The sequence below is a fragment of the Colletotrichum costaricense genome, assembly GCF_030867565.1.
Source record: "Colletotrichum costaricense strain IMI 309622 chromosome Unknown Scaffold_2.1, whole genome shotgun sequence".
NCBI lineage: Eukaryota > Fungi > Ascomycota > Sordariomycetes > Glomerellales > Glomerellaceae > Colletotrichum > Colletotrichum costaricense.
This window is the reverse complement of record NW_026848231.1, coordinates 219,832-232,542: the sequence shown is the minus strand read 5'-3', so window position 1 is coordinate 232,542 and position 12,711 is coordinate 219,832. Positions and strand designations below refer to the sequence as shown.

The following is a 12,711-nucleotide window of genomic DNA, read 5'->3' as shown; positions in this document are numbered from 1 at the left end:
TATTTCATCGGGGTAAGGTAATCGGTCGATTGTGAGAAAAGTCACCAAAGCGGCGTCTACTTCCATAACTCTACGTAGGTATGGCTTCAGTCCTCCATAGCCAGCCCATACCAGCCCGTCGTCCTCCCCCCCGCCCCCACCCCCTTTCGACCACTCCCCAGAGAAAACTTGCATGAGGCTAAGGGGAGAACCCGAAAGTGCGAGGATCATCCGACCACCCGGGCGAGCAAGGGGAAACTTTCCAAGGTGTTCGGGTTGGGCACCCGGTGCTTATCTTTCCATGGCTCTGGGAAGACTTGCTTGATTCTGAGAAACCACAGAGAGTAGTTCCGTGTCACAACAGATGATAACGAAGAGAGAAAGAAAGAAAAGCGTGGCTTGAATTCGAAACGGGCCTCCTCGGGCCTAGGCTGGCCAGACTTGCTTCGGGATCTGCAAGGAAAGTAAGCCCGGTCAGTCTGCTGCTGCTGTGTATGAATACTTCGTACATTGATATCCCGCCTAGCGCCCGCAGCTGCCGAAAAACCCCGTGCCGTGATTCCTTCCGTGGAACACTGAACTCCGTCGGAGGAGGGTGAGTGTGGCAGCATACTTCCCACCATCCATTTTCCGTCGCAGAGTCACCTCGTCCTCCGCATCACCCGCCGTGGATCCCCGGACGCTCACGGGGAGGAGGGGGTGACGGACTCGTCTTCTGGCTCCGTCCGACCCCGTGCTACCTACCTGACCTTCCACCTCCCACCCTCTCCATCTAGTCGTACATAGTATAGACTCGTATGTATTCTGTTGGGTCCATTCATGTGGTCCTCCTTTCCCCAAAAAGGACTCCATCTGGATGGAGTGTAAGACTAGTCCATCAGGTACCGCCATCCACGAGAAACAGGCAAAACTTGGAGGGGCGAGACAAAGACGCAAGCCCGCCGCCGCCGTCCGTACCTGATTTACCTTGCGCCTCGAGGCTCAAGGTACCGACCAGGCCCTGTCTGGACCCAAACGATCTCGTGTGGCCCCCAGACTCGCGGATTGCGGAGGGTCGTCGCCAAGGGACGAGTCAGCAAAACCCCGCATGTGGCCAGTCTATGGGGTAATGAGGGGGTAATACCGGGGTTTTGAGGGGGTAATGAAAACTCCCATATTTCGTAATCCGAGGCGTTTAGCTCGAGCACGTTATTGTTGTTTTTGATGATGATGGAATGGAACAGAAGTTTTTTTTCTTTCTTTGATTGTCACGATGCAGGTTTTTGATATTTTTGAAACTTGTGAGATATATGCCGGTACAAGTAAGTGTACATTGACACAGTTAGACAAAGTATAGGGTACTTGGGTAAGGTACATGTCAAGGATCGAAGGAAAGTACCTTGATTTAATCGAATTCACATCTTTGACTTCGGCATCACGATACATCACCAAGTTTTCTCAAGGTCCACTAAACCACAAGTTTTTGGAGAAAAAGAGGATCCTCTCCCCCTCTGATGCTGGAATGGTGATTTCTCCATCGTCTCACCTCTTCCTCCCTCTCTCCAACTGTTTTACATGGTGGGAACACCTGATGCTCCCTTGGTCTCTGAGTGGGCAGCTCCATCCCAACTTCAGGTACCTATCCACATAGTCATCCAACTTCAAGTGGTTGTGGTCGTGGTGATGGTCACTCGGTGGTCACAAAAGATGGAAGGTGGTGGTGAACGTTGCCAGCTGCACGGCGTGGCCCCGCCAGCCGGAGCTCCATCCGAACCCCTCATTGGAGGAGGGGCGCACGCGCGGGAATTATTCAATGGAGCATCATGACTTCACTCGTGTTTTTGGTTGGAAAACACTGCTGACCTCACTACCTCTGACCCAACGTGCATCATCTTGTAAGCCGTAAACGCAGGATATCGAGGCCAGCTCGTTGAATCCAAGGATCTTGACACACACGATCAAGGGTTACTGCGACACTGCTATTCAAGGTGAACCCGAGAGAGAGTAGATCCAAGACACATTGACGACCATTTCGATTTCCCCACCCCCTCTCTCCAACCTCAAGCCAAGGTCGGAGCAAGAGGTTGTCCTACCTCATCTTAGTCAAAGGTCATCCACACTATCTCACCCGATATGGACCCTCTCCTCGACGCTTCCATCAGGCAACGCGCCGAGGCCCTGGATCAGGAAGATGCGCTGAGGCACACGCGGGACGAGTTCGTCATCCCCACGAAACAAGACATCACCAGCAAGACCCTTGCCAAGAAAGGTCAGCAATTGGAGGCATCATTCTACTTCATCAGAAGACACCTAGCTCCCTTCATTCTCACTCTCCCTAACTCCTTCACATGCTACTCCTCACACTCAATGCCTCTAGACTCTAGATTTTGGAGCTAACATCCTTCTCCAAGGAAAAGATGACGGCTCTGCCACATCAGAGGCCGGTCAGCAGAAATGCACCTACCTCTGCGGCAACTCTCTCGGTCTGCAGCCTAAGCGCACCGCCGAGAGGATACAGCAGTACCTGTCCACCTGGGCGATGCAGGGTGTCCAGGGACATTTCAAGCCTTTGGAAGACTCCCCATTGCCGACATGGCTCGACGTAGACGCCAGGGCGGCTAAGATGATGGCCCCCATTGTTGGCGCTGAGGAATCCGAGGTTGTCGTGATGCAGACTCTGACGGCAAACCTCCATCTTCTCATGTCGGCCTTCTACAAGCCCAAGAAGGACGGCAGGCATAAGATAATCCTGGAGAGCAAGGCCTTTCCGAGTGACCATGTAAGTCAGCTCTTTTCCGCAAACTTAGACAAGGGAATGGCACTAACAGCTCATACAGTTCGTCGTGGAGACCCAAATCAGACACCATGACCTCTCCCCGTCAACGTCAATGGTCTGCATTGAGCCCCCCTCAACCGCCGTAGAACCAACCCTCGCAACCCAACACATCCTCTCCATCATCGAGGCCCACGCCGCAGACACGGCTCTCATCCTCTTGCCCGGTATCCAGTACTACACCGGCCAGCTCCTCGACATCTCCACCATCACCGCATTCGCGCACAAGCACGCCATCCCCATTATCTGGGACCTCGCCCACGCCGTCGGCAACGTCCCGCTGCACCTCCACGACTGGGACGTCGACGCCGCGGCCTGGTGTACCTACAAGTACCTCAACGGCGGGCCGGGCTGCATCGGCGGCGCGTTCGTCAACGCGCGGCACACGGCCGTCACGACCTCGGTCGAGGACGCCGACTCCGAGAAGGGCTACGTGAACCGTTTCGGAGGCTGGTGGGGCAACGACAAGAGCTCGCGCTTCGTGATGGCGACAAAGTTTCACCCGGCGGCCGGGGCGGCCGGCTTCCAGCTGAGTAACCCGAGCGTGCTCGACATCACGTCGCTGTGCGCTTCGCTCGAGGTGTTTGAGCTCGCGGGCGGGATGGCGCCGCTGCGTGAGAAGTCGAAGCGGCTGACGGCGTTCCTGGAGGTGTTGCTCCAGAACTGGCTCAGTTCCGATATGTTCAGCATCATTACGCCGTCGGGGAGCGAGGAGCGCGGAGCGCAGTTGAGTTTGAAGCTCGCGGATGGGCTGTTGGATGGTGTGATGGAGTACTTTGAGGAGGTTGGGGTGGTTATTGACGAGAGGAAGCCCAATGTCATCAGAGTCGCGCCGGCGCCGTTGTATAATACGTTTGTGGACTGTGTTGATTTTGTTGAGCACTTTGGCAAGGCTTTGCAAAGGGCCAGCAAGACAGCGTAGTGGTTAGACTCGTGTCAAAGATGTCCAACATCAGACTTTCCACAGAGAATATAGGAAAGACTCGACAGAGTCAAATTGTTCGAAGATCATACCTCGACGGTTACCAGGTCAGCCACCCTGACCCGCGCCTTGCCTTTCCAAGCCACATCACAAACCTTCTCATCCGATACCTCTTCTGCCTATACCGCCCTGAATACACAACAACAAGCCTTCATTTACCCCCTCAACCCAATTCCTGTCACCAGCGCAGCAGGCGCCCCTTAGGCCGGGGGTCAGGTCAAACTGTGGTGTGGTGGTGGAACGGTTCATGGTCAACAATCAAAACGCCAACCAGCCTACTCGACGACAGGCTTAGCGAGTTCGAGTCCCAGCATGAGCACCAGAGATGTAGCCCCCAGTTCAGCACCGGGGGGGTGAACTCTTTTGGTTTTTTGAACTCATGAACGATTAGTCATTATTGCTGTTGATATGTCACGAGTCTTGAGGGATGTATTGTCATAATTATTAGAGCACTGCTCTCGAGCACTAGAGTGAAGAAGCACTCGCTCAATGCTTCCTCCGTTGTTTCTTTCTCTTCATAAATTGACTGACTACGCTCCTATTTTGCCAAGTAGGTGAGAGCTTCTACTTCTGTATATGGCCTTAGACGCCAGGAATTGAGGCTTGAAACAGTAGACACCCTTCCAGGAATGCCTAACTCGAGAGAAGACGATATCGGGGGCCATTCCGGGAAAGAATAACTCCCATCTTGAGGTTCAGCTATGTACTTGATAACAAAAAAAAAGATACTCAGATATCTTCGTAGACGGCCTCCTCCTTCTTCTCAGGGTCATCAATAAGATAAGCAGAGAACAACCACAAAGACCCCTCTGGTCCAAGGAATCCACCTGCTCTTCTCCCTTTGACACTATTCACGTTCCTTCTGAGAGCCACCTCATGCCCCTTTACCCATTTGCTCCTTCTTGACCATCTCACCTTTGGGTACCTGAGGCACTCTGCTCCTTCCATCTGAACTTTTGACGAGAAACGCGTACGCGTGACCGCCTCACGTGGACGTGAGGTCGTTGATGAGGCGGTGGTTACCTCAGAAACGGCTCAGGAGGGCGGTCAGAAGGAGGTTGGAGGGATGTTTATTACCTCAGGGCGGACCGATCCTTCTCATTTCGTCCGCTCTTCATCTCTACACCTTCCTCACCGCGGAAATTGTTTACCTTTCCATCCTTCCATCACCACATCACATTGCTCAGAGACCCGCGCAAATATCACCAACCTCCAACTTCCACGCAGCATATTCTCTTACCATTCTTACTTGCGCAGTGCTCAGAGAATCATTCCCTGAGTCTGATCTTGTATTTTTGGTGTTTTGGAGTGTCGCCTTTTTGGTCTTTTCTTGCCATTCTTCCTGATCCCAAGTTTGGCACATTGTCGCGCCTGCGCGATCGCGTCTATCTTGAGCACCAACTTTCCGCGCCGAATCCCCAAACAACGAGCTTACTTCCGGAGCACACGAGAGATACCATCATCGGAAATCTGCTCGCTGAGTGGTTGTTCAGTATGGAAGACAACTTCACTCACCACGCTCCTGTGGTGTCTCGTCGGTCATCAGGCCAACAGCAGAAGTCTCTTCGACATCCTGCCGAGCCAAGATACACGTCTCTTCCACCCCTTCGACCTAGCAATTTCACACCGCGTCACTATTCTATCTCACAGGGTAGTTCATCGCGTGAGCGCGGTGCAGAGGCCGAGTATCCTCTACATCGCACCAACTACATCCAGCCATCGCCAGCTTCTCAGTCAGCCTCTGAGGGGTTCAATAGCTCTTCGGCAGCTTATCAGCAAATTCCAAGAACTCCGTTCCCTGAACCTCCAGCCATGGCTTCTTCACTCGGTCCGATTCAGTCGCAATCGCACTTTCCGTCAGCTATCGATCACGATAGGCATAGCATTCTGGGACCACACCCTCCTCCCAATGCTCAATGCACAGCTGGCCGGAACGCATCTTCTCTATCATCAACCGAGTTCTCTAGAAGCTATCGAGAGAATCCTTCGGAATATCGTTTCCAGAAGGCTTCTACCGTGTTGAGTCTACACGCTACAGCCAAACCCAGGGCAACATCCCAGGCTGCCGACAGCCTGTTCGTCGATCAAGGTGGTTTGCATCGCGGTAACCCACTGCTTGATAACCCGACTGCACACCTTCACGCACCTTCTTCACCTTTGAGAATTCCGTCGCCTGCCAACGGCGACCATATTGGACACCTGAGATTTCTAGATAAGCTGCAGAGTCGGGCTTTCAAAAGTGGCTTCTTCCCTGACACCGAAGAACGCGAGAGCCGTGGAAGTACCTCCAAAAAGCCTACAACTACAGCTGCCTCAGCCGACGGCCTCCAGGAGGGGATTGCAGCAATCAAAGTTTCTGGCTTCATTCTTGAAGATGAAGACGAAGAATTCCAAACTTCTTCCAGCACGGGTAGACAGAAAAATACACAAATAGCAGCTAGCAAGGCCAAGACTACTTCCCGGCCTCGCACATCATCGTTATCCTCGACTCTAGTCGGTCATGATATCGAATCTCAAGGCCTTCCCAAGAAACAATTGAAGAATACTGATGCAACACGCCTGAATTTGGACACCACCCACAACACCGGCAAAAAGGAAGATGTGGCTACCGCAAAAAAACCGACTGTACCAAAAAGCTTCAGTCTGCTATCTAACATGATGGCCAAGGCGCCCAAGCCTTCCATCAGAATTGTTACCGTTCCGAAGCATGAAGTCAAGCCTATCCGTCGAGCCCAACGTCAGGATGATACCTCTTCAAAGACCTAGAACGATTTGAAAGAGAACACTCAGTCGACGACAACGAAGGGGTCGAAGCGAATCCGGGATGATCTTGCACCCGACCAGTCGTTTCCGGCTCCAGCCACCAAGAAGCAGAGAGTGGAAACCCCTGCGAAGACCTCATCAACCGCAAAGGCGTCTTTTGCTACACGGGGTCGGTCTCTCCGCACAACACCAAGCCAGAAGCCGAAAGTGTTGAATCAGCGTAGAATGGACCCCGACACGTTGGGCTTGGTAGCCATCAAGACTTTGCCAGGCCCTTTGTACGAACCCGAACAACCCCTTTCTGGGTTCGCCAATAGCAAGTACGAAGGTGGATACGACAGTGACGACTCTTTTGCTTCTCTTAGCAAGAATGCTCCAACTGGCTTAACAACGGGTAGGCCTAGAAGCCATACACTCCCCAACTCCAAGACAGGACGTACACCCAACTATGGTAAATCACCGACGTTAAACTTGCTCCGTTCTAGAAGTGAGTACTGCACAGTTTTCATGATTGCTCGATTATGAGTTTACACAAGCTGACCTTCTCGCAGGAAGCGACTCTAGTGCCCGTGATCCTGCCCCAGCCCAACCTACCACTGAACGTAGTAGAAACGATCACTCGATTACTGATCGCAATTGTCCCATATCAAAGGGTGAAGGAATGGATCGCCATCGCCAGAAGGACCGGCAGACATGTAGCTCCCACACGCATAGTCGTATAGGACGAGCACAAGTGCAACTGGGAAACAATCCCCACACATCCGAAAGACAGCTTGTCGAGGGACTTCGATCTGCCGGTGGTTGGCATACGCCTGTCTCCAAGAGAAGCGCCTCGTCTATTCTCAGCCCGAAGTCAATTGAGGATCAGGAGACAGAGAAGAAGCGCAGACGAGACCAAACGGCGCCGCCTCGCACTGAAGTGAACAAGCATGAAGTGACTCGGGGTTCTGAACGGGTGATGTCGTCTCACGGAAACCACGTTCGGCCTCGGTCGGCAGTGCTCGAACATATCATCACCATCGCGAACAGATCGGGCGACATGTCTGTGGCTAACACTAGCGACGCAAAAACGCGAGTTGCAGATGAGAGGCAAACCCCTGAGGCATATGCCGAAAGCGTGGAGGATCACGTCAAGATTCTACACCGAGAAATGGGACCTATGAAGAAGCAGAGAATGAAAGGATTGGCCAAATTGGGCACACAGAGGAAGATGAAGAAAGAGCATCACGACGATTCTTCAGCTCTTTCGGGCGCCACAGCCCCGAGCAAGCGAGCAAGCTTTCTTCCAAAGTTGTGATTCACGAACGATGTGTCTCTCATGGGTCTCCATGATGTATTGCAGCCTCAAACTTGCTTCCACAGGATGTCTGAAGCTCTGCAATTGATAGGCTGGGGGGATCAGGGCGGAGATCAAGCCCTGTGATGGTGTTGTTGGATGACGGTCGTGGACAGATTGCATGAATTACACCACACGCTGTGGGATTGCCTATGGGTTGGGCTGTTGGAATAGGGAAGAAGTGTATCAGTATGGGCTCTGTGGGTGTGTTGGCAATAGGCTATGAGTGCATGTCACTATTTCCAGGTTGAGAAAACAGGTTTAGTATCCCATAACGAGAACCAGATGTGAGTGTGACCCAGTATCCAATCTGCCAACATGGGAATAAGACTACGTGAAGTGATTTAAAGAGACAGCTGAGTTGGAGCATGTCACGTTGCCCTTAGTACCCCTATTTCTATGTCAAGATTCCATATTCTTGAATGAAGTCTCCCGTCGGCAGGGTGCTGCGATAATGCAATTTCTCGACTACACAGGGCAAGGCATACAAATCCGTCTCTACAGTTGGCTTCTATTCTTACACTTTTCAGACTTTTTTCAAAGCCCACAATTTGCAACTTTGGCCAAGCATGGCATCGCAATAACCGGAGCAAACACGTATGCTCGGTGCAACGAAAAGGTACGGTATACTCACAAACAAGGAGCTCATACGGATTCTCAACTAGCAACTTCAAGTTGGAGAGGAAATGTTGTCACTGCGGAAAGTGACCGGCCGAGTGTCAAAACGATATCAAGACTTGCTCGGTAATGGGCAAGCAGGCGGGCTACCCCGACACGATCTGCAAGAATGAACTGCCGGCTGTCCTTCTGCTTACATGGCACGCCTGCTGCGAATTAAGGCTGAAATAGCCTCTTGGCTCTCAAGGCAATGGTCTCAGTTAGAGTTTAGACAAAGCTCGGTAGCAACCGGTGCGCGAACTAGTCCAGTTTGTTCGCATTCGCTCTACAGAGACGTGGGGGGTTTAACAGAGCAGAGAAGCCCGATGTGCAGCGATGAAGCCCGACACGCAGCTCTGGTGCGACGACGAGGACGGCCGGAGATAACGCAGAACCCAAGGTGAGATGAGGTCGGTTCGGAGCTCGGATGGGCGGGTAATCTGGATGGTGCGCAAGGTTCTCCCAATCTGGAGAGTGTCCGTACGGTTCCCTAGAGATGTTTTCCCCCCAGACGAGATCAAGCCAGCTCCTGAAAAGAAACAAGAGGCATCAAGATCTTGAGATGACAGAGCGCACACGCACATGAGATGTCAAGGTTTACTTTGAGCACCTGGGAAACCCGGGAAGTGGTAGATACTTGGTTGGTAGGTTCGGATTCTGTGAGCGATGTCGGCACGGACGCTCTAGCTTCGGGAAGCAACTCAAGTCCGTGGTCAAGAGGGGTCGCTCGGAATGATGGCGAATGATTTGCGGTTGAGCTGCGAGCTGCGAGCTTAAACACAAAGAGGCGGCAAACAGAAAAAGAAAAGGGGCACTGGAGGAGGGACTCGGCCGAGCGAGCCGTCGTTCGGATCCTATTAATGTAGTGTAAGCCTGGCGTAGGGGAGCGGCGGGCGTCAGATCGGAGAGGCTCTAGCGTCGAAGTCTATCTGGGGTGGGATTTTCGACAAGAGAGGGAACCTATGGAAGAGATGGGCAGTTGTCCTTGCCTCTTCCGGAGTAAGCAACGAGCCAGTTCTTCCATATTAGGTTTGGATGTGCGTTCGGCCGTGGTTCAGTGCGACGGGTGACCGGTTGATGGATGTTTGCTAACGGGGTCTCGGACTCTTGGGAAATGATGATGGGACTTGTTTCCTCAGGAGGGCACTGCGATTGGGTCCCGGAGAAAGTTCCGGATGCTTCGTGTATGAATAGTGAGTTCTCTAATGCTGAGAGGCATCACATTATGAGCTATGAATGGACGGACGGGGACGGTGTTAGTGAGTTTTTTGAGATGAACGATAAGATCTGGCGTGTCGGTCTTCCTCACTCTGTCTCCAAAGTAATGTGAGACGGAAAAGGTTGCGTCTCATATCTAATACCAGACAATAGTGGGCGAGGTATCAAGAGGTCGTGCAATGCTCCGGGATAATGTAGCATATACTAGGGTCGATGGTGACATGAACGCCAGGATAGAGGCGTTGTCGGTTTGGGATAGCGCTGTTTATACGAGATGGTCCGAGAGGTTCGATGTGGGCGCTCTCAAGAATCAAACGACAGAGAGAAACCTCCGCGGACTTTCTGAGAGAATGCCAAATGTGACAACCGGAAGGCTGGGTCCTAGGTCTATCTTCGCGGCCCAATTTGGTGTTTATCCTCTCGGTAGCGCGTCTACTGGCGCGAAACGTTTGCCATGCGCGGATTGGCGACACCGCACCGCACCGCAAGAGCTAGCCTCGACGCGACACAGGTTCGCGATAGACGAATGTGGATGTTCTCTAGCGTCCTGCCCGGATGGATCGGCAGAGAGCCTGAAACTCACACATCAAGCGGAGTGTCATTGGGGGCCGTTTGATATTCCTCTCTCCATTGTGTCGTGACTGGACCTATATTCCTGGGAAGTGGGATGCAGTTAAGTCACATTCTTGAATGTTATCCATCAAAGCTGGATGTTTCAGCAGAGGATAAGTGGCCAAGTAAGGAGGAAATTTGGACGATGTTGAGGAAACAACGGGGTGGCTGTGCCGCGGTACAGAGTTGCGATGAACAATGTTGGATGGGTAGCCGTACGCTGTACACAGAGAGTAAGGACGACGGCCAGACGGCCAGAGAGGTCAAAGGACGAGGAGAGGACGAGTCGAGAGCCCAGAGGGAGCCGAGGATGATCGACGCAGGGCTCAATCTGACGGGTGCTCTTATCGGGGCCTTGGTCGATTCGCCTTCCCTTGCTGGCAGCCTCGCTGAGGCTAATCTGCGTAGCCCTGTAGGGAATTCTGTTTTTAAAATTGGGGGTCCAAGGGACTGCAAATGGTAGCTTGGACGTGATGACAGCAGGTTTGCTATAGAGTGCCAAGACGGCGGCCTTGGACCTAAGTTGACAAGCTTGGAAGCTTCGGCGGCGGCGGGTGGGTGCTTATCCATAATGTTAAATGATGGAAGGCCCCCAAGATGATTAGTCGCGCATATTGATATCGCTGGCTGGGCCTTTCGATATGACGGCGACGACGTCTCTGTTGTCTAAAATGCCTCATTTGCGTGCTGGTACAAGGCTACCCGTACCCATCGTCATGAGTCAAATGGAGCAGCTGGGGAAGTGTGGGAACTGATTGCAAGGCGTTGAACGCGTAGACTATGGGCGATGGAGGCCTAGACTGACGGAACCCCATCCGGTATGCACAATGGAAACGTAAGGTATTCGTAGAGCGCCATTTGTTCCGTTTGGACAGTAAGAAAGCCGGTAACCGGACGCTTTTGATGTCACTTGTCCAGTCAATTCGGGTTCATTGGACACGGCAAGCTGAGTGCTGCATTCGTACAGTATAAGGTAGAGTTGTAGTAGGGCGATAGCATAGGCGGCTTGCTAGGTTCAGCGTCCAGTCGGGCAATTTTCTTTGCCAATTGGATTTGGGGGTAGCCGAACGTAGAGCTATGGATGGAGCAGCTAAGGAGAATACTGGGTCGATTAAGCAACGTTTTACAAGGTGAGGTCGTGTAGATGAAGTAGCTGGCGTGTTTCTGGAAGAGAGTTTGCATATTGACGCTTGCCGGTATCAACCCTGAAGAGGCGGTTTGGGCGAATCAAAGGTGCGGGGGGTTGGACGGTCGGGACACTCTGCCGTGAAGCAGGTTTAGGTCGGGAACCCCTTCCCACGATGCGTGGCACGCGGTTGGCCGAGGTTCCTGGGATGTTTGAGGTTAGCAGAGATGTTAAGGTCAGGCAAGCCAGGACGGCGGTTCGTCACTCGTGTGTCTCGACGGAGGGGAAGGTGATCCAGGTCATTCCATACAGACTGGAAGACAAGAGCGGGCAGTGGTTGGGATTGAGCAATGTGGTTGGTGGAGGACTTGACGGTGCTTGGACGGTAAAGCAAAGAAGAAACGGCAAAAGCATCTGATAATGACTTCACCGCATGGCTCTCGCTGCGGGTTCCTGACTCCCCCTCCTCGTGCTCAGTGCTCGGCCCTGGTGTTTGTGTTTGTCTGTCGAGGTTAAAGTCAAAGTAAGGTGGTACTCACCCCGTTGCCGTCGGGTATTCGTACGGGATACTTGAGCTACTTCAAGGTAAGGTACCTCAAGATTGAGATAGGATGTAGGTACATAGCCGCGTCGCTTACCCTGGCGAGAAATCAGATTGTATTTGACATGAAGGTCGTCATTTCAAAGGGGAAAGGCGAGATAAGGCAAGATACTACGGGGTATCGAATGGTCATATTTCTTCCTTGCTGCTATGAGAGTCTGGGAGACCAGCCTGAGAGGTGACTTCCCTCTCTGGTATCTCTCATATTCCGGAAGTTACGGTGGCAGGGCATCACGGCGTTTTGGAGGGGTGGACGGTGGACCTTGGACTGAACGGGAAACGGGAAACGGGAAACGGGAGAGTCGAGGAGGATAATCCACTTATCACTTAGCGATTGGTAACGGCTGGGCTGCTCGGTCCCAATCACCGACAGAGAGGGGCAGCGTGCCAATGTTGCACCGGTTAGCAGATATCGGGACCGTTTTTCATTTTGCATGCCGTCAAAAATTGGAAAAATCTCTTGTTTACCTGGGGTTGTTTTCCCCCTTTGTCAAGTTATTCCGTTGTTTACTTTGATTAACCTGGTCATCGTTGGGTAGCACAAGTTCATGGGGGAGATGAGGAACGCAGATGGCGCGGCTTCTGGAACATGCCACTGATGTTTGATGCAGCGGGAGGGAAAAAC

The 12,711-nt window shown here is 52.5% G+C and overlaps 4 protein-coding genes across 4 annotated transcripts; all 4 read left to right on the top strand.

Annotated features, from left to right (window-relative positions):
* Positions 1 to 172: 172 nt before the first annotated feature.
* On the top strand, positions 173 to 304 carry CCOS01_01686 (uncharacterized protein; the record flags this gene model as incomplete). Its single annotated transcript, XM_060449879.1, has 1 exon — positions 173 to 304. One exon carries the CDS (start codon positions 173 to 175, stop codon positions 302 to 304), a length of 132 nt encoding a protein of 43 aa, XP_060318529.1.
* Positions 305 to 2,091: 1,787 nt separating this feature from the next.
* Positions 2,092 to 3,713, top strand: CCOS01_01685 (kynureninase; the record flags this gene model as incomplete). Its single annotated transcript, XM_060449878.1, has 3 exons — positions 2,092 to 2,227; positions 2,370 to 2,737; positions 2,796 to 3,713. 3 exons carry the CDS (start codon positions 2,092 to 2,094, stop codon positions 3,711 to 3,713), a joined length of 1,422 nt encoding a protein of 473 aa, XP_060318528.1.
* A 1,554-nt stretch (positions 3,714 to 5,267) lies between these two features.
* Positions 5,268 to 6,539, top strand: CCOS01_01684 (uncharacterized protein; the record flags this gene model as incomplete). The annotated part of the gene is made up of 1 exon (XM_060449877.1): positions 5,268 to 6,539. The coding sequence occupies one exon, from the start codon at positions 5,268 to 5,270 to the stop codon at positions 6,537 to 6,539; it is 1,272 nt and encodes a 423-aa protein (XP_060318527.1).
* Positions 6,540 to 6,761: 222 nt separating this feature from the next.
* Positions 6,762 to 7,833, top strand: CCOS01_01683 (uncharacterized protein; the record flags this gene model as incomplete). The annotated part of the gene is made up of 2 exons (XM_060449876.1): positions 6,762 to 7,023; positions 7,070 to 7,833. 2 exons carry the CDS (start codon positions 6,762 to 6,764, stop codon positions 7,831 to 7,833), a joined length of 1,026 nt encoding a protein of 341 aa, XP_060318526.1.
* Between the last annotated feature and the right edge of the window lie 4,878 nt (positions 7,834 to 12,711).